The 22,349-nt window shown below is 39.6% G+C and overlaps 1 protein-coding gene across 1 annotated transcript; it reads right to left on the minus strand.

Moving 5' to 3' along the window:
• Positions 1–867: 867 nt before the first annotated feature.
• On the minus strand, positions 868–21,244 carry cog3 (component of oligomeric golgi complex 3). Its single transcript, XM_030758809.1, has 23 exons — positions 21,012–21,244; positions 20,619–20,765; positions 20,463–20,524; positions 16,499–16,664; positions 15,626–15,700; positions 15,226–15,318; positions 14,129–14,254; positions 13,952–14,032; positions 13,821–13,864; positions 13,592–13,718; positions 12,841–12,932; positions 12,424–12,563; positions 6,962–7,122; positions 5,338–5,446; positions 5,127–5,245; positions 4,921–5,010; positions 4,190–4,310; positions 3,820–3,908; positions 3,558–3,692; positions 3,034–3,109; positions 2,790–2,917; positions 2,067–2,165; positions 868–1,900 (listed from the first exon to the last, which is right to left on the minus strand). The coding sequence occupies exons 1-23, from the start codon at positions 21,177–21,179 to the stop codon at positions 1,871–1,873; spliced, it is 2,478 nt and encodes an 825-aa protein (XP_030614669.1). The 5' UTR covers positions 21,180–21,244; the 3' UTR covers positions 868–1,870.
• Positions 21,245–22,349: the final 1,105 nt, after the last annotated feature.

Consider the following 22,349-nt stretch of genomic DNA (forward strand, 5'->3'; position numbering starts at 1 on the left):
AATATAATTAGTACAAAATGAGCATTTCACTTTATAATTAGATTGTTTTGTTCTCAGCATGTTTCTGTAGAAGAATTTCAAGTTTTGCTGTTCATTTATTGACAAACTTGGCAGCAAAAGGAAAAGACAGTAAGACCCCTGAGGGGCTTATTGTTCAGCCGCTGCTTCTCTTTATATGGGCAAATCTGACTTCATGTGGAGGCACATACTGTAATAACTCAGGAAAATTTGAGGGAAAAAAAACCCAAACCCAAAACAAAACACTGGAGCTGGCTGGACAAAACGCATCATGTTAGTGTTTCACAGGGACAGCACCTCTGCCCGACACAACTGCTTTCAATCCAGAATTCTGATAAACTCTGCGTACGTCTTGATGTTTGGCCAAAACTGAATGTAAGATAGTCTGGCTTGTGGTATTATAAATTTTTAGGAATTGCAGGAATACAAGATATGAAGAGCAGACCTAATTTTAGACCAAAGCATTGATTTTTCCTTTCTATTGCTGTCGCAGCTGAATCAAGGCAAAGGTCTAATGCTGCCAGAGCCTGACATGCTTCAGAGGTATCTGCAACAGAAGAGTGCAGAGATCAATGTCCTACTCCAGAACATCCAGTCCCTCATCACCTATCAAAAGTCTGTCAGTCCACAGAAGGTCAAGCCCCAGCAAAGCCTCTTCTCTCAGATGGAAAGACGGCAGCTGCCAGTGAAACAGCAATGGTCTGCCAAGAAGACCCCCTAAAGCTGATGATGTCCTTGAATGGCAGTTTCTCATTTGTTTGAAGTGACTAAAGCTGCAGTGTGCTCAGAATTTGAATTTGGTAACAAAATGCTTTATAGAAAGAGCCAAAGATCATTAACTTCATTTTAAAATCAAAATGTCCATAAATAATAGAAGTGTACACATCATGTTACATGGGGCAAAGCAAATGGTACACATATAATGTCCTGTTACTTTTGTTACTTTGCAGGAAACGCACCCACAAATCATGTACACAGCACAACTCCCAACAGTCTATTATTTTGACAGAGCAAACGTGTATTTGTTTTAATAAACTTAGTTATAAAAGGAAAAAAGTAGAAAACATAACATTTCATTGTCTTATTTTACACACTTGCAACAGAATAACAAAACAATTTGTAAGGAGGTGGGGGAAACAGCTGCTTGGATTTTGCATTGATTAGAGGGGGAAACTTTGTTGGATCTGAGATGCCTGCACTACAAGTCATCATATTTCTGTTAACTGTGTTATAAAGACTCTTACACTTTAAAATAGATGAATAAAATATTTTGCAGCATTTTTCTCTTATCCGTCCAAACCACTCAAGGGAGCTCCGGTTGCGAGGCCCCTTTACGGGCTGTTAGCTACCTGGCTGACGAGCGACTGCTTAGTGGCTCCATTTGTGCACCTTAAGCGCCGCTGTCTGCGCCCCACCACCACAGAGTGTGCAAATTCGATTTGGTGTACAGAGAGATGCAACTGTGATCACAAATCCACCCTTTTCAAAAATGGATTTGTTCTACAACAAAGCAACCTAAAACCCCAACGCCGCATTTAATTTTAGTCAAACAAAATGATCAACTTGGTACCCCAGAGGATAATCACCACTTCCCAGTTATTGTGTGGACTTCACCTGAACCGCCTTCATACTTGTGTCTACTTGAGTTTCTATTAGAAATTCTTTGGCAGAATTTTTTTTTTTTTTTTTTTTTTTTTCCCCTGTCAGTTCAGTCCTCTTGGTCCAGCATGCAGCTCAGGTGCAGTCTTCTGATCATCTCGCCTACTCGACCTCACAGCTCCTGGTCATGGGCGGGGTTGGAGCATCACATCGCTACCCAGAGGCAGTTAAACCAGCATCCTTATGCCCCACATTACTTATTCACAGACAGTAGCAGGTTAATCTGAAAGAGAGCCATGAAAAATGATGAGTGCTCACCGTGCCTTAGCTGATATACCTTATTTAATGTTTCCTCACTCAAGTTGCTCTCAGCAGTTTTGGATGCTGCAGCAGGGTCATTAAAACTAAGCCAGGTGCCTTTAGGCAGTGTTAATCCCACAGTGCTGTACCTGCTCCATAGATGGACATGCAATGATTTGAAGGTCTTCTCCACTGTATTCCTCCTGAAGCAAGGCGTGCAGTCTTTGGAATACCTGCTGGATGTTATTCTGTGGAAAAAGCCATCCTATTACTGAGTGCTGGAAGGAAATTAAAAACACATTTCCATCTGGCCTATGTCCCCTCGCTATCTTGTTTCCATGTCAACCACTGAATTTTGTTTCTCTCTTATTCAACCTCACCTGGCACCTTGACGAACAGTACACCGGCAGCACAAAGATTTCTCTATTAGAGTTCAATCACACTGACAATTTATAGATGAAGGCGCAATCTAAAAGCCAAAATTTAAACAAGAGTCATCCCAGAAGCAGATTTCAAAAAGATTGCTTTCAAAAGCTCCAAAAATCACTAGCGAGCCGCCTCCTACCGAATCAAACCTTCATTAATAGATAAATGTATTTCATTAAAGATTTGCACAGTGCAACCAATAACAATGTAACCAATAATCTCAGCATCTGTAATAACAGAAAAATGCTTTAAATTCAGCTCCCAAATGACGCATGCAAAAACTATCTTATTATTAAAAACTGCTGATTGGACCTTGGAGACCATAATATCCCTGCTTTGTAAATACAGCATTAAAGGATTCTTCGATTCTTCGAGCTTTAACAATGACTTAAAAAGAAAGTGACTCATGTAGTAACATGCTATATCCTTGGTTTCCTGCCACCCACCCGGACAGGCTTGAAAAGGATGAACTCTGTGTCTCTATTGGCCAAGTACAAGGACATGCTCTGTAAAGTGCTTGGCAGCTTGCTCTTCATCACGCGGTAGGTAGCCATCACTATATCGTTGATCTTTGCTGAAAAGAGAGAGAGAGAGAAAAAAAAAAACATTGACATGCCCTCTAGCATTTGCTATACAGGTTTTGATGAATTACAGCGCGATGCTTATGGCATTTCCTGAGACAAATCTTACCTGGCTGTGCCCAAGGTTGCTCAGACAGACTGTACGTGGGACCACCTTGGATAGCCATAGTTTTAAGAGCTGCAACCTGAAAGCAAATGGAGCCAGAGTGAAACGTGAATTTGAAAAGGCTTAATTTGTGTTGTTTGTGGCAAGAACAGCAGCACAAGAAGCTGTGCTGCCAGTTAAACAAGTTCAAATCATATTTTTTATGGTATTTACATAAATTGCAATACAAAACTGAGCATGGCAGGTAGAAGGAAGACACAGGCAACACATTGTCAGGGCAGAATTACTGCACTCAATGAACACAAAGCACGAGAACACGCATAAACACACAATGAATCAGATTTCCTCAATGAAGAGAAAAAAAAAAAAAACAGCCATTTTATCTTCGCTTGTCAGTTAAGTGCTGAGACCTTCAGTGATCATTGAATAAGCAAATGATGTTTGTAAGAGGTAAAAGCTGAAAAAAATGAAGGTCAGGATGAGCCTTTGCTGCCTGAGGGTAAGTCTGCCTTCGCTCAAACAGTTACCTTGGTGAGAAACTCCTCAAGGTTCCCCACAAAGATCTGAGTCTGCTGCTGAATAAACTGCTCACAGCTGAACTTCAGGTGTCGGTCCACATCCTTCTTAGAGTCAATGTAGTGTTCCTTTATCTCTGGTGTTCCCTGGGGGCCACAGAGAAAAAGGCTTTAGCACTATCAAGTGGCATTTCCCTCAGGCAGGGTGCTATCAAAGTACATGAAGTGTACGGTATATTTAGTCAAAAAAGGTGAAGAAAAAAAAAAACACTACCTCCAACAGGAATTCAAGTATGGCGTTGTGACTGTTAAGTCGGAAGAATTTGGGAACAGCCTTAGGGTTCAGGATTTTGAAGGCAGCATCTTAACAAAAAGCAGAGAGAGGAAATCTGGGCTGGTGTAGAATTAGATTGCCCTCTAGTGGCCACATGTAATGTCACTGACTGCGAGGACGGTGATAAGGGGAGCAAATTTGCCCTGAGTGCCATTGGTTAATGTACATTATAGTGTTGGATTACAATTTCCACATTAATTGTTGCCACCGGTGCATGTGATAGGCACAAGTTGCTTAATGAGCATGAAAATGTAATGAGTGGCTTTATGGAGCTGAACGTCAATGTTCCCTCCACCTTTAATTATCTTACCTCGCGTTTTTTTCAGGTCCAGTGAGATTTCCTTGATGGCAAAATCGGTGTGAAATGGGGCAATCTGTTCACGCATTATCAGCAGGTGCTTGATCAGGAAAAGTTGCCCATCTATTTGTGTCTACAGAAAGTAAAAGGCACATGGTAAAAATCCACACTGCAGGCAGCCAAGAACAAAAGGACATCTGATGACTATCCAAACTACAGAGAACATAAAAAGCGAAGGCTCAGTGATGATAAGGGAATACGTCTAATTAATAACTGCTGATTAACCATAGCCAGAAAGGGACATATTACTGTGAGGAAAAAAAAGGCATCTGAAATCATTTATTGCTCAACTAGCAACTAAAACATTGGAAAAAGACATCAACAAGGGGTGGGAATGTGTCCTTTGAGACTGATGCTGCTGCTTTAATTTAAAGCGGTAGGTTGAAATGGGCCAGTTAGCACAGATATTGACAGCAAATTTGAAGGTGAGAGAAGCCCATAAATAAAGGATGGTCTGCTGAACACTCTGTGGAGCATAATAAAGTACCGATTAAAATAAACTTTAAATGACATCCCAGCTGCTTTAGTTAAGGATCTTGTAGCCTGAAGGAATTTTCATTAGGGGGAACAGATCTTATTTACTATGTAAAAAAAAAAAAGGAGCTTTCTCAACTATTTTTATAAAAAAACAATTTGAAAAGCTCAGAAGAAATACAAAGCCATACACTACACTGTGTGCCAACCTTGTTTTTAAGGATGATATCAGAAGCTTTAAGCAGGGACTGGATGCAGGCAGATAAGGCTTCTTGAGATAACCCCTGGAAGACTGCTTTCTGGAAGAAGACCAAGAGTTGAAAATGCATGAAAAAGAAATTTAAAAGTGGTAAACTATATGCTGCACATCTTGCTTTACTAAAAAAATAGCAACTAATAAACACACAGGACTCACATCAATACATCTGTAGAGCTTGGACAGACAAACCAGCGTTCGCCTGACAGTAGGGTACCACATGCCATGCAAATCAGCAGGAGAGACAGATGTCTGCAGACGAGATGCTTCTACTTTGCCTATATTAAAAAGAGGAGAAGCCATCAGGCAATAAATAACAGCAACAGCAAACATTGTCAGGAAGCAAGTGTCACGATCTGGAAACACAGACCAGCGTTGCTGTTTCTTCTTCCACCAGAATCGTCAAGCTGCACATCAGAAAAAACCGACTCCTGTGACATCTGCTTCATCTGCTCTTCCTTCAAGCTCTGAGCAATTTTCTATTGATGACAAGAAAAGTCATTGAGTTGGAAGAGTTGGAAGGTAGAAACGTTTAAGGATTCTGGAACGTCATGTTCTTCCACTTTTGCTTCAACAGGAGGCTTAGAGGTTTTGAAAAGGCTAAATCAATATAGAATTTAACTTGCAAAACAAGTTTGTACACAAACTCTAAAGAAATACCAAGAAAATCAGGATGATCTGATATTAAAAAAAAAAAAAAATCATAGGTGCAACACATTTAAATTCGTTAAATACAAGTTAGGACTCAAAGGCATATCTAACAGCATTTGAGGATTCACAAGACCAAAGAAATTCCACAGTATTAAATTTGCATAATTCAGCTTAAAACATTCAAATTTATTAGGAAGCTGCAGATAGAAAGTGTTAGATGTTGAAAAGTCACTTTTCTCTCTTCTACAGAGGAAATCTATGGGCCTTTGAAAGTTTAATATAAAATAAAACTTGCTTAAAAAAAAGTCAAAGAAGAGAGACAAAAAGACATAAATATCTTAGGAAACATCACAGAATGCGTGATTTTGAGAAAGGGTATATATGCAAGACATTTAAGGATTTTGAAATGTTAGTCACGATTCAAAGACACATTTAACAACATATTCAGACATTCTCAAGACCAAAGTCTTTCTAAAGCTTAAATTCACACTTAAAATATCTTTTCAAGGACCTGCAAACAGTCCTAATGGTGTATTAAGTATATAGAGTGAAACCACAGCACATAACAGAATTTATAGGTTAAAATTATAGTTTTGTTTCTTTGAAAAGGAGGAGGAACTCATTTATAGTGTATTATCACAGCAGCAAAATGTGTTTTAGCCAGCCAACCAAAAAACATGGTATCAGTTAAAATGTAAGCTGTATTCAGTGATACTTTCACCTCTGTGCCTCTTTTTGTCAGATAGCCCTTTCCAATCAGCAACTAAAACAGCTGCCTCAGCTGAGTTGTTTTAAAGGGTAGCGCTTATGCTCTGCAAGGTGAAATGACTGTTGGTGCAGTGGCTTTGATGAGGGCACAGATGTTTAATCACTAACAATGACTTGAAAAATGGCCATTTAATGGAAGGTTAAGTGATGAAAATATTATAAATCACGGGGAGAGAGAAGTTTAGCTTCACGCCAAAGGTCAGCAACGTAAAAAAAAAAAAAATCCACTCAGCCAGCCACAGTTCAGCACATTACTGCAGTGAGCTACAAAAGAATTAAACATAAAATAAAAAGTCCCAAACCAAGAACAGTATGAAACATATTTTGTCATTACAAGGGTAATAAGACATGTCATAAAGTATTATTTACTCCTACTAATAATACCTTGAGCACTTGCATCCTTTACCACTTACCAGGTGAATTGCTTGGGCTGAGATTTGGATCGGGCCACTGCCTATGAATAAGAACCTCAGAAAATCCCATTTCAAAGAAACCAAACTATCCCTTAAAGCTTATGTGCAATACTATACAAGTGACATTAAAAAGAAACTTATATTTCAGCATAAAAGCCTTACCTCCATCATCTCCAGCTTTTCAGGGTAAGCCAGGTCCCCTGGAGCTGGATTGTAGCCTATAATATCGGTCTGGATATAAATGTGAGTCCTGTAGACCAGCCTCTCCTGAACGTCCTCCAGCATCTGCTTCACAACTGCATCAAAAGCCCCCAGCTGAGCAGCTACATGAAAGCACACAGGTCAGTTTATAGTTCAACCACTATTTTGTTGTGAATAGATTCAAGAAATTCAAGTCCCTTTAGGGTCTGAACTATAAACCTGAATATCATGTGCAGGGATTTTAAATTTGTTGGGTTCACAATGGGAAATCAGTTGTTCCTTGGCCTATAAGCTTCAAATAAATACAATCTTCTCATGCAGTTCCTCCGTGGAATGATAAAACTTACTGGAGACATCTGATTGTTTTGAAATGTATTTGGTATGATTTATTAATCCATTTGAGAAAGTGTACTTCGCTTCAGTTCGCCCACACATGCAAGTGCCCTGCCTCGATATTGCAACAAATGCAATCCAACTCTGTGGGAAACACTGCATAACATTTAGTAAATATACCTAATTTGCAATTTTAATTTTAGAATAATTTACAGATTTTGACAATGACCATTTTCATTAAAGGGGACCTTTAAATACTTTTAATTACTGCCTATAATACAGATACACAGTATGCCGTTAGAATGGCAAATGCCCAAAGTTTCAAACATGAACATAATGAGGTGAGTATATATAGTTGTGGCCACAGGTTTACACACAGTCATCATGGGCATGAATTTCACAATAACTTTGGGTTTTCAAGGGTACATTTTTAAATGGCTTTTTAAAAAAAAAAAAAAAGAAGAAGAAGAATTGGGTGCACACGTTTGATTTTTTTCACTTTGGTCTTGATTTTTTTTTTTTTTTTGGTTTATGTCTAATCCACATAGGGTCAAAATTATGTATATAGACTCAAATATATACACATATTCACTTAAATCTTTAATAGGTAGTACTGAAGGTTCTACAGTGCCAAGGCCTATTAACTTCTTGTTAGTGATCATGATTGACTTCAAGTGGTAGCTTCTCTTTACTAGCACAAAAATGGATGTCAGTGACAGCACTCAATATTCAGAACAATGGGAAGGGCCAAGGAAATCTGTGAAGATCTAAGAAGGAGAACAGTAGATTTACACAAGTTATTCAGATGTTTTGCCACTTTGGTCTGGAAGACGAACAAAACCATCACACTCCGATGAGAGGAAACTGGTTAGGATGTTCAGGAACAAACTGGAAACCACCAAGGCTCAAGCTTGCCACAAACTGGAAACTACTGGAACACCAGCATCACTGTCCACAGTGAAGTGAGTTTTGCATTGCAGTGGACCAAGAGGGTGCCAACTAAGATAGAAGCACCTGCTTTTAAAAAAAGAAAAAAGAAATTGACACCTTCAAGCTTGACTGAAATTTGCAGCTGTCCAAATGGACAGGCAGTTTTGCTGTCAGTGGTACTGGTAGATTACATAAAGTGGACTACATCCAAATTCTTCAAATTCACCTTAAATCAAAAACTGGATAGTTGAAACTTGGACACTGTACAGTGTTCCAGTAGGACAGCGATCCCAAACACACATCCAAACTGGTTTTGGAATGGATGAAGCAGGCTAACATTAAGCCTCTGGAATGGCCTTCCCAAAGCCCAGACCTCAACCCTATTGAAATTTTGTGGACTATGCTTCAAAGCTGGGTCTGTGCCACGAAACTGACCAATTTAAATTAACTCTGCCAATTTTACCAAGAAGAGTGGTCAAATATCCAGACAGAACTATGCCAGAAGCTTACTGATGGCTACCAAAGGCATCTGCAACTTGCACAAGATGCAACTAAAGGTTGCTAAAGGACATTTAACCAAATATCAGTGGGGGTGTATTTATATGTAAGCCTGTAGCCATACTTTTGACCCTGTGTAGATTAGACCTTGTTTTTAGAGAAAATCCAAAATAATTTCAAACTTGTTAACCCAATTCTTGTTTTTGTTTTTTTAAGTCATGTATGTATGCCATACAATCACTCCATCCTGGAAAATAACAGTCACTAAAAGCCCAAAATTACTATGACATTCATGCCAATGTTGAGTGTATGTAAACGTCCGACCACAACTGTATGCCTGTAACACCTGTGAGCCAAAATGATGCACACCTGCTCCAAATACTTGGTTTCAGACAGACCCCCCCACCACACACACACACACACACACACACACACAAAAAGCTAACAAACAAACAAACAAACACACACACACACTTCTGTTCTGTAATTTGTCATAGAGAGGTAATACGGTCATCTCAGACAGGCAGTTCTGTGAGTGAAGAAGCCCTGCTGTTCAAACATTCTGTTTGCAATGGGCAGCAAATATGGACAGAGTTAGCTCAAAGGGAAGGTGGCCTTAAGACAGGAGCTAAAATGGCTTGTTATAGACAGTGGATGAACTAAGCTGCACAAACACCCACTACAAGATAAATAGAGATTATTTCAAACTATGAATCATCCAAAACTGCTCTACCAGAGTCCAAGTAAAAAACATAGAGCTGGAAGTAAGCATAAATCAGTACACTTTAAACTTGAGGACCCAGACTGAACTGAATATTTGACTGACTACATATTTTCAGCATTTTGTTGGCAAAAAGGCAGAACTTGGAAAGGGAATTCAAGCTGAAAATCTATGCCTACAATCTTATTATGTGTAGAGTACAGAATTTCAATCTTCCTCTGAGTATATACATTTTATTTTCCCCAATAAGTTTAAATTATTTTACTTCTACGATAATTATGTAGCACAGTAAAAGAAAGTGTGTCCAAATGTATATATGGTACTGTATATACCATATATATACAGTACCATATTTATATATTTAAGCATATTTAACCATGGGTTTCTCATAAAATGTTGTAAACTCTCCATATAAGTCACAAACAGTCTGACTAAATTGATATCACAAACTGATAAATATTAATATCACATAAAATGTTGTAATTTTTCAGGTCTTTATCCCTGAGTAATCACCAAACCTTGCAGACAGGGAAACATTAACTGCTCCGCCTACAAATTCTCCAAAAACAACTTGGATGTAGGTATTCCAGTTAAGGAGATGGGACTACAAGTGGCTTTTAGAGGTGACTCTTCTTATAAATAAAAAGGCACACAAAGTCTAGTGTGTAACAGTGTATGCTCTTCTCAAGAAAAACTGGTTGGTGTGAAACTATGCCTCAATTTCAACTTTCACAGACTCAACGCTGGAAAATGTTAAAGCATTTTGAAAGACCTGGGTGCTCATCAGCCCACAAGAAAAACTGTCCATAAAGCGAAAGAATTCAGGTCTGCTGCTACTCTCCCTAAGAGTAGGCGTCTGGCAAAAGAAAATCACACGAAGCACACAATATGCAATCTTAAAAAGATGTGGAAAAGGACCCAAGGCCTCACCCCCAGAAGCCTCTATGGCTCGTTTTGTCTTTTATCACATGCCCACAATAAGAAAAGAAGAAAATGAAAATGATGGTAATGGAATGCCACAAAAGACACCACTGGTCTCAAAACATTTCCAACTCTTTCCCCTTTGGATGAATACCATGAGTAACCCTTTCTCTTTTCCTAACTGGGCAATTTCTGTCAGATGTCAGGCCTGCTTCCAGATTACAATGACTGGGTGTGCATCAGTTAGTGAGTGTGATCTCTGCCTATACAGCTTACGAGGAAAAACCCAGAAGCTATTCTAATCATCGTCAAACCACATCTTTATTGATATATACCGAGGTGTCAAAACTCATCATTAAGGATACAGCAGAGGTTGTCATATGTCATCTTTATGGGGGAAAGAGTTAATAAAAGAAAAAGAAAAAAGAGGCACATCTCAAGTTTGCAAAAAGACTACCAGGGCGTTCCATAACACTTCTGCTGTGTTAGGAGGAGGGGGGAAAGGCACTTCACACGAATATCAAAACCTCATCCCAGCTGTGGAGCGTGGTGGATTGAGCACAGGCCAAGAAGCTTTGAAATTATTTGAAGGAATTTTTAAATCAAGAAATTTTACAGGAGAATTTCCGGCAAGCAGTGCATGACCTCTAGCTTAGGTGATGCAACAAGAAAATGTTACAATGATCAAGCATAACATTATGACCACCTGCCTAATATTGTGTTGGCTCCCCTTTTGCTGCCAAAACTGCCCTCACCTGTCGAGGCACGGACTCCACTAGACCCCTGGAGGGTCTTGTGGTATCTGGCACCAAGATTTTATCAACTTCCATGGGGCTTCCATGGACTTGTTTGTCCAGCACATCTCACAGATGCTTGACTGGATTGAAACCTGGGGAATTTGGAGGCCAAGCCACCACCTCAAACTCGTTGTTGTGCTCCTCAAACCATTCCTGAACCGTTCCATTTGTGGCAGGGTGCATTATCCTGCTGAAAGAGGCCACAGCCATCAGGGAATACAGTTTCCATGAAAGGGTGAACATGGTCTGCAACAATGCTTAGGTAGGTGGGACATGTCAAAGTAACATTGCCCAAGGCACCACACTGCCTCCGTTGGCTTGCCTTCTTCCCATAGTACATCGTGGTGCCAGGTGTTCCCCAGGGAAACAACGCCACCAACATGATATAAAAGAAAACGTGATTCATTAGAGAAGGCCACCTTCTTCCATTGCTCTGTGGTCCAGTTCTGATGCTCATGTGCCCATTGTTGGTGCTTTTAGTGGGTGACAGGGGTCAGCGTGGGTACCCTGACTGGTCTGTGGCTATGCAGCCAAATACACAACAAACTCTGATGCACTGTGTATTCTGACACCTCCCGTCAGAACCAGCATTAACTTATTTTGGGAATTTGAGCTACAGTAGCTCAGCTTTTGGATCGGACTACACAGGCCAGCCTTCAGTTCCCGCGTATAATCAATGAGCCTAGACCTCACATAACCCTGTCGCTGGTTCACCAATACTCCTTCTTTGGACCACTTTTGATACTGGGAACACCCCACAAGAGCTGTAGTTTTGGAGATGCTCTGACCCAGTCATCTAACCATTATAATTTGGCCCTTGTCAAACTTGCTCAAATCCTCACATAAGGATGACATGAGACGTGCCACTGAAAAAGACTGTTCAATCAAAACAGCCCAAAAATATTGATGAGCTGACAGGATTTGTTTTTTATTTAATTTGATTTTAAAATACATTCCTCCTCACTTTGCAAGTCCCATAATCGCCTATACAAAAAAAAGAGGTTCACCTGCTTCTTTCTCCCTGGATGAGTACAAGTACAAGTGTCTGTGTATTACTGTTTGGTTAGATTGTGGTTTGTCTACAATCGTGACTTAATTTATAATCAGACTACACTGTATTTTATGAGAAATCCCTGTAGAAATGTTGACAATTCCCAAGACTTCACAAACTTTTTGTTGCAACTGTATTATTAGCCTTGACTAGGACAAAAGCTCCAATGTACCATTGTTATGAACATGATCTTCCAGCATCTCATTCTTGAGGATACTACAGAGCTCAGACAGGGTTTCCAGGTGGATGATGTGGATTATCAGAGGCCGGAGGACGTCATACAGGGACAAGCATAGCTTCTCCAGCAGCTCACTGTCAGAGATTAAAAATGGTTTCACTGCATTGCAAGAAAAGTACAAAACACTTTTTGTTTGAGCTTCAATTTTAGAAAAATCAAGGACTTAATGGCTTTAAATATTCAAATACACAAAAACGGGGGGAAAAATGCACTTAAACCAGAATACAAGCTGTCCAAACACTAAACATAATATGCAAAGCTTGAAATGGCCATGATACTAAAAATGTCACACCTTAAACAAACACACATTGCCTGCATGAGCTACTAAACACTAATGTGGACACTACTCACTCTAGTTTAGGTGTAGGTTTTGAGAAGAACTCATTGTACAGCTGGTGTTCATCCTGACACACATGAACCATAAAGGCACAGCCACTGCGAACCTGTACAAATACACATAATGATCACATGCCGCATTGCCTGCAAATACTTTGGCTCCACCTCAAACAAGCAAACACACATAAATGATACAGGCACCTACTACTGCAGTCATTAACAAGATGCATAACCTGAACAGATGGTGCGGCTGTTATGACGTTCTGTTGCATGAAATATTTTAATTATAGCATCCCCATCAAGCCAATTAGAGAAGTGTTTAAAATGCCACAATAGTGTCAAAATGCCTAGCCTCTGCAGGTGTCAAAACTGGACTGAATTTCTCGGAAGTACCAAATTGAAAACCAGGAAGGGGGGGGGGGGGGGGGGGGGGGGTTAGTACCTTAATTATTGTACCAATATTTGGATCAATTAAAATTTCAAACAGCAATGCCAGAGTGCAATAATCAACATTATTATAGATGAAAAAGAGTATACTGACAACACTTAGTTTGGAAAGCAATGCACTTTTGAATAAAACAGGAGAACTCTCTAGACCCCCTGCTGTACCCAATTTCAAGTTAAGGTCATTCATAATGCACACAGCTTTGTGCTTCTACACACTGCAGAAAATATCCCAGAGGGGCCCAAGCTGTCCATTCTTAGCAAACTCAAATGTCACCCTTACTATATCTAAAGAGCCATTCCAGCCTTTAAGTAGACTCACCAGAGCACAGTGGTCCTTGCTGTTCTGGTTTGTCAAGTCAGTAATGGTGGATGTAATGCAGGGACTCAGGAGCTGCTCTCTCTGATCAAGATAACACTGATGGATTTCATCAAGAAGTTGATGGTATCTGTTTGCATCAATATAAATACAGAAGACTTAATTATATATACAGACTAAATATACATTTATAAAAGGCTAATGCTGCTGCTTTTTCCAGAGAAATACTCACTCTGGAATCTTCTCTGCTCGCTGCTCTATCTGTTCAATCAGTGACTGAAGGTGGCAAAAGAAGAAAATTAGATTTTAATTAAAGGAAATTATGATTTGCGTAAATAGCAGGCAATAAAACTCTGAACTTACTCGAACTTTGGGTGCAGCTGCTCGAAACTTTACATAGTAAAGTGTAAAGGCATTGTCTGCGTTAGTCAAACCCATTGGATCCTGTCAAAGAGAAAATCAATTATGATTACTCAACTAAACACATACATGAGTGGTTAATGGCACAACTGAAAGAAAAAAAAATGAATGCTTACTTACCCTTTTTGTTAACTGGCTTGTGAGATTTTGCATAGTGTTTACAATGTGAATCTTCATGAAGTGCATAGCTTTAGAGAGACATTGTTTAAATTTGGCCAAATAAACAGGATAGTCCTTGAAATTTGGCTGTAAAGAACAGAGATAACCAAGTGTTAAACACCATTAATTCTGAAGTTATTACAGGTTATCATTTTGGTCTGAGTTTCCATGAACCCTGCCCCCTTGTCTAGATCCCTGATTACTCACTGTAAATGTATGCGGAGAATATGAGGTGTGATTAAAATGTTCTAAGAATGCCGCCATAATAAAAGATTCGACATGCTCAAGGTCGCCTTGTTGGGTTCTTCCAGGCTGCTGTTTTTAGACTGTAAATCCTGTTCTGACCACATGCACTGTACACTCTGCAATTTCACCATTTTGGACCTCAAATTTGCACAGAGTGGAAACAAACTGTTTCAAAGTGACCGAATTTCATCTCGAGAATCATCGAGACATCTGGATCTCTGGCTACGAGCAAGCATTTTTTAAATTGAAGGGGCGAGCTGTAGTTGAAAAGGCAGCTGGCTGCTCAACGTGAATTCATCTGCTGAGGTTAGACTATCAAGGCAGAGTTCTGCTGTAATGTTCTGAGGTGACTGAGGGAGAACATTTAGAGGAAACAATCTGAACTACAGTGCATACTGGCTCAGAGCACACTGAAAACTCAGCAGTTTTTGTGGGGGATACCAAAACAATCTTCGCTCACCACCTGAACCACTCACAATATTTGTCTGCCGGCAACATTGTCTGGTTCTCAAAAATGACCACTAAGAGATGTAAAAACAGCATCTGTGCTGAAAAGGGTTCAGAGGTGTAAAAGAGAATGATCTTGAACACGATATGGGCCAAATTTAAATCACGCAAGGTTTTTTAACTAATCTATTTGCAGAACTTTTCCATCACACCTTGTAAATGTTCATTAAATACGTGAAAGAAATTTTGGTTCCTACAAACATGTTAAAGCCTATTAATTACACTATTCCTGATATTAATATCAAAGTTAAAATCAGATCTGCAGAAACAAAACTGAAATTTTGCTGACAGCACAAGGTACTTACATGTGATGAAACGTATTCAATGCAGTCATCCAATTTAGACAGCATTGGTATAAAGCCTTCACTATTTACAGACAAGGTTGGCGAGTTTAGTTTCTGCAAAGGCAAAGAAGTCTGATTTTAATTCATTCTAAAGAAAAAAAATCTTTCTAATGAAAAACCGTTTTCCAAGTAAACACTGCTATATATGTTACTCTTAATTTCAGATCAGGGCAAAGACAGATCTATTTTTAAAGGGAAAAAAATAAAATTTTTATTTTGCCTTGTTTTATAAGATACAAACATTGAAAATTTCTCATTTTAACTGACATCAATGAAGAGCTAGAACAAAATGTATCTATATCTAATAAACATATTCCAGTGCATAATTTTAGTAATTTAACAATTTAAAAAACCAGCCTACCGTGTTTATGTTTTCTAACTCATTAAAGTATGAAAGTTTCTGCTGTATGCTTTCCGCCAAGTCAACAAGTTCTGCCTGCAAACAGAGAGAAAACAGAACACCATAGTTAAAAAAAAAACAACTAAAAACACACTATAAAAGTTTAATTTCAGTCCAGTTTAGCCTTCAACAATAGTCCAGTCTACATGGATTTGCAAGCCTGAACACATATCTGCAACACTTCAAAAAAATAGACAAAAAGGCTGAGTTAAGATATTTAAGAGCAGAATAAACAACAATTGTATAGATTTGCGTCTCAGACAACTGTGTAAAAATTCTTCCAATACCTGATTCAATTCATACAGTTAAGTCCATAATTTTGTTCGCTGCAGACCTTAGAGCTACCTTCTCAAGAGTGTTCCTGACTTGGTTAGATGTTATGTTGCTTTTCTTAATCATGGAAATAATTCTGTCATCATTCGCTGTGGTTCTCCTCTGTGGTCTTTTACACCTTCTGGTACTACTGAGCTGGCCACTGCATTCATTGTTTTTAACTATGCGCCCAACTGTTGATTTGACTACTAGTCAAATTGCCTACTAGTTCCACAAATTATCAACGTAACTGTTACTTTTTTGTTTTTAAAGAAAGAATGAATAAGAATAAAATGGGAAAAAAAATGCAAAAACCACTAGACCGAGGATGTTTGATAACTTTTGGCAAACATTCATGTTCACAAAGAGTAATAAAAAACTTTACAACATAATACCTAAAATGGCATTGAATTTATACAATTTATATTGCATTAAAATATATGCAATTTCTGATGATCAGAGATCTACTTATCACGTCAATAAAAACAAGGTTCACAGAAGATGAGACAGTGTGCACCTCACCTGTTCTTTAAGAAGCTGTTCACAGGCCTCGTGTAGGGCGCCAGTCTTATTGGACACAAACAGGTACTGTTTCTGAAGAGAATCCAAATGCTCAAGAGCTATGCTGACATCTTTTAGTATAACATCACAGTGTTCTTGGTAGCAGTTTAGTTCATCTCTGGTTTTCCTAAATGGAAAGCAGACATTATCGTTTATTTCGTTTCATTCCACTGTCAGAAGATAGTGCAGTGAAGCTAACTATTGGCTTCATATGCTTTATACAATCTGACAACAGTAACATTAAGGTGACACTAGCCTATGGCACATTTTCCAGTGAGCTGTCAAAGGTAAAATACCTTTGGCCCACACACACTTAGCACAGCAGCATATGCCTGCTTTATGCTTTTTGTTACTTTGATCCACTCTCTGGAACCAAGTGTCTGATGATGGGAGAAAGCTGAAATGTTTAGTCATATAATCAGACTTTACTACCATTTTCTACTTAATTAATTTGAATCAGAACAACTGATTCAGAGATCTGAAACCTGAGTGGGGAGTGTGTGTTGGAGCATTTTGCTATAAAGCATGCAAAGTTTACTTGTCTTGTTTGTTTCTGATTTACCCTTTAAAAAAAACAAACAATTCAAGCTTGTCTTCCTCTAAACAAACACCCAATCAATGCACACACAACCTGGAAAACCTTTGGCTATCGTTTGTTGGCTTCTGGCACCGTTAGTGGATATCCGGGTCAAGCCTTCCTGTTCGGTCTGCCAGACATTGTTTACAAATGTCAATGAGTTTTTTTGTTTTTTAAAAGTGATTTAGAAAAACTAAATCGGTGTCAGACAATACTCGATGGGTTACAGATCTCATTTCAGCAAATGCAAATGCATTCCTTCTTTTGCTGCCCTCACTGACTGTTTAGCTGCATGCCAATGCATTCTCAAACATGACTGGTCAACATAATTCAGACTACAAACAGAAAGCCACTGCTAAACAAAAGTTTCAACCCTTACCTATAGATTTATACCAATATACACTATATTTCCAAAAGTATTCTCTTGTCTGCCTTCACACTCACATGAACTTGAGTGACATTACATTCCTAATCCATAGGGTTTAATATGATGATGCCCCACCCTTTGCAGGTATAACAGCTCAAACTCTTCTGGGAAGGCTTTCCACAAGATTTACAAGTGTGTTTATGGGAATTTTTGACAATTCTTCCATAAGCACATTTGTGACATCACACACTGATGTTGGATGAGAGGGCCTGGCTAGCAGTCTCAGCTCTAATTCATCCCAAAGGTGTTCTGTTGGGTTGAGGCCAGGATTCTGTGCAGTCCAGTAATGTTCTTACACAACAATCTCACTCTTTATGGACCCTGCTTTGTTCACTGGTGCGCAATCATGTTGGAACACTAAGGGGCCATCCCCCAAACTGCTTCCACAAACTTGGAGCATGAAATCTTGATCGACACTCCAGAGAACACGTCTCCACTGCTCTGAAGTGCAGTGGTGGCATGTCTTAGGCCACTGCATCTGATGCTTTGCATTGTGCTTGGTGATGTAAGGCTTGGATGCAGCTGCTTAGCCATGGAAACCCATTCCATGAAGCTCTCTACGCACTGTTCTTGAGCTAATCTGAAGGCCAAATGAAGTTTGGAGTTCTGTAGCGACTGACTCTTCAGTAAGTTGGTGACCTCTGGGCACCATGCACGTCAGCATCTGCTGACCACGCTCTGTAATTTTACGTGGCCTACCACTTCATAGCCGAGTTGCTGTCATTCCCAATTGCTTCCACTTTGCTATATTACCAATAACAGTTGACTGTGGAATATTTAGTGGTTTCACAACTGGACTTGCTGCACAGGTGGCATTACAGTACCACGCTGAAATTCACTGAGCTCCTGAAAGCCACTCAGTCTCTCACAAATTGAATTTGCCATAGTTTGCAGAAGCAGTCTGCATGCATAGGTGCTTGATTTTATACACCTGTAGCCACAAAAGTAATTGGAATGCCTGAATTCAATGATGTAGATGAGTGAGTGAATACCTTTGGCAATATAGTGTAAGTTTGCACACAGCTGACAGGGCTGCAACGATTCATCGAACGTAATCGATGACGTCGACTACAAAAATTAGTTTAACGTCGAAGCGTCATATTTTAAAACCCATCCATCCATTTTCTTCAGCTTATCATGTGATTTTGTAACTGCAACACACTACAGGAAGATATGGGGGCAGTATTGCCTCCATTGTCTGCCAATAACAACAATACCAAGGAAGAAGAACATAACATGCACATGCAACATAACAATGGTGGAACAGAGAGGAGGGCGCATTAATATTAGTGTTCATTCTGAATAGCAAACCTCTTCATGAACTGAATCATCTAAACTTTTCAGTTGTTTTGCACAGAAAAATCCTTTTGATTTAATTTGGAGCCTTATTTGGACTTTTGGACAGAGACATATTTATTTGCACATTATATTTTCATTTAAAAATAAAAATTGCATTCACTTTAATATGCATTGTTTATTTGATATTTATTGTGATGGTGACAATACATTTGATTAGTAAACTCGTATTTTTATGGATCATTATTTTAATTGTGAGAAGAGACAACAAGGTGACGTTAACAGATAGGCAGGCTTGAACAGGTGAGGTAAGATTGAAATAATCGACTAATCGATAAAATAATTGACAGATTATTCACAGTATTCCTGACTTCGTGCCATCACCCATAATTCATAGCGGAAGCCGGTATTTCACTTCCGTTTGCGCTGTTGTTTACGGTTGCGGGGTTACACACTTGCCATTCATTTAAACATTTTGACACTGCAGTTTCTTTTACCTGGCATAAGTGGTACCACATCAGAGGTGGATACATTGCAAGGATGTTTTAAAAGGCAGCGAGGACAATTCGGTAACAGTGCCTCACCCGTCACTTGTGTAAATGACATGAAATTATGGCCTGAAGTCAGCTACATCGACATTATCAGTTACCTTGTTTTTTCCGAAGGTGTTGACGGCGAGGAATCACATAATAATAAGAGCACCAGATTACCTTCAAAGCAATAAAATCAATAAAGTAATGCTTTACCAGAGCATTGGTCATGCTAAGGGAAAGTAGAGTGGTGGAGACAGTCAGCTGTTCCTGTATCCCCCATTAGGGAAATCATGTAGTGATGCTGCAGCTATTCTGTGGAAGGTATATCACTTATCTGGATATCAGAATGTTCAGATCTCTGAAACAGAAACACTGGACTGGCCGAGGGCTGTGATGCTAACTGCTACGTGTTTACATGTGGAAGGCAGGCATTGTTTAAGCTTTGTGTTGGCTGTATGTTGTAGTCACACTATAAATAAAATAATGTAAAAAAAAATATGAGGCTGTACAATAAAGGAAAACTTAAAACATAAGGAAAAAATACAGTAATAGGATGTGCAACTGGGTAGTATAATTTGGGGGGAAAAGAACAAATTTACAGAATAAAATAATTTGAAAAAATGTACAGACTGATGTAGTGACAACCGACAACAGAACAAGTTGAATCCGAGCTCATGTTCCAACTAATAAAGCCACCGTTAGAGCACAAAGTAACCGAATTTTGTCATTAACTCTGGCTCTAACTTTGGGTAACCGGAAGTATAAAACCGTACAGCGGAAGTAGCAGTCTGTCATGGCAGTCTACGTACGCTCTTCCAGAAACCTGTGGATTCAACTACCAAAACAATCTTTAGTTGCAGCCCTAACAGTTTGTGATATAAAATTCAAGCTTAACAACTCTGGCTACCTTCTTTCTACACTGTGTTGAGATTAATGCATAACTTTAACCTATGTAAGCCTACCTTTTTGGAAAACTCATCAGGAATAAATATTGACAAAGGATCCAGCCTATACTTCGTATTAAATCATATCTTATCCCCACACACAGCATGACGCCACAGTCAGCACTAAAGCACTTTAAGGTTTACACACCTGTATTTTGCACTCTCATCCTGGTCCATTTTTGCCTGCAACTTGGCGAACCAGGCAAAAAACTGCAAAACAAAAGGGCTATTATATTACCATGCATCTTATTAAGGTGTAGTAAGCCTGAGTGCAGAACTGTTTGAAGCTGACAGTATTAGAAACCTGCTGTGCAGTTTCTATCCTATCGTTTTCCATATCGAGCATCTGAAATCCTTTGAGCAGGATGTCTTCTGTTGAATCGGGCACAGTTGCCGTGAACGGGGACTGCAAGGACCGAGAAGACAAGCTACACAAGTCCTCGATGGGCAGCTGCAAAACAAAACAAGGTTCCTTATTTCTAAGCAGACTAAACTCACCTTTATTTAAAGCTAATCAGCTAGACGTGGTGGTGAAGCACAAATACAAACATGCTAGAAAAATTAACTTGTAACATAATGAAAAGGTGAGTTAAGGTCATACAATGGCAGCTTCGACTTTTATTTGGCATCACTTGGGTTTGGGAAATAAGTTAGCAGTCCTGCTAGCTAGCTAGCAGCCTCCAGAGCTCCATCTCACCTCTGAGGGCACAGAGAGTGTTTCTGCCGAGGCTCGGATCTCCAGGACGGAGTCCATCTGTTTCTCCGTGAGGGGAGCCGTGGCATCAGTACGGCGATCCCATAACGATAGTTTCTCCCGGGTTTCCTTATCTGTTAAGTCCAACAGGGACTGATCTGTGGACGCCATCGTTAGATTAGATAGCACCAACGTCAGCAGCAACGCGCTGGTACTTCCTGTTCCGGGAGCGTGGGCGGGGCTTGGGAAAGAGGCCGATCCAGTTGATCCAGCTGCAGTGCTGAAGTTTGCCCCGTGCCTTGAAAGTACTTACATTTTTGCAAATATATTTTAAAAGCCTGAAAAAAGTAATATATAGTATTTTTCTTTCTTCATTTTAAAAGAGCTGACAGAATGAGATTTTTTCAGTATCAAAAAAAAAAAAAAAGAGTTATTAACAGTGGGAGATGTCATCCTGTGTGCCCAAAGATATGCATCCAAACTGGATTTAGGTGTGGATGTGACAGTGATTCTGTGGTTTTCTGTCTGTAAAGAACCTTGGAAACCAGTCCAGGGTGTGCCCCTGCTGTCATCCTATGACAGCTCCAGACCGCCACCCCCGCATCCCTGAATTGGATAAGCGAAACAAAATGGATGGATGTTTGAGTACAACTCGTGTTCAGGGACATGGGTTAAAATTTTTTTTTTTTTTTTAATTATGTTACCTACCCGAAACTAAGCTGTCATAATGGGAAAACAGTATCGTTCTCCTCTCCTTATCGTAATATAATTATACCTGAATAATAATATTCCGGGCGTGGGGGGCGGGGCTTTCCGTGTGGGATCTGCATGTTCTCCTCGTGTTTTTGTGGGTTCTCTCCGGGTACTCCGGTACTCCGGTTTTCTTCCACAGTCCAAAGACATTCACTGACTAGGGTTAGGTTAATTTGTGATTCTAAATTGCCCATAGATGAGAATGTGAATGTGCATGCTCGTCTGTCGCTCTGTGTTGGTGACAGGTTGGCGACGTGTCTGAATATTAAAATAAAATGAGCTGGACAGGCTGGTGACCTGTCTGCCTCTCGCCCTATCGCAGCTGGGATAGGCTCCAGCCCCCACCCACCCCCGCGGCCCTGAACAGGATAAGCGGAAGAGAATGGATGGATGGAGCAGAAGGCGCGCGTGCTAATTATAGATGCAAAGTTAAGATAAAAAAAAAAAAATGGACTCCCCCACACATGCTTCACAATGATTGGTGAACATAAAATACAGGATTTGTGGGATGTCGATCTTTAATTCTACCACTCAGTGGTTTCAGTGCAATGTTTAAGGGTCGGCCACATCTGACCTAATGCGCATTTC

The sequence above is a fragment of the Archocentrus centrarchus genome, chromosome 21 (assembly GCF_007364275.1).
Source record: "Archocentrus centrarchus isolate MPI-CPG fArcCen1 chromosome 21, fArcCen1, whole genome shotgun sequence".
Classification (NCBI taxonomy): domain Eukaryota; kingdom Metazoa; phylum Chordata; class Actinopteri; order Cichliformes; family Cichlidae; genus Archocentrus; species Archocentrus centrarchus.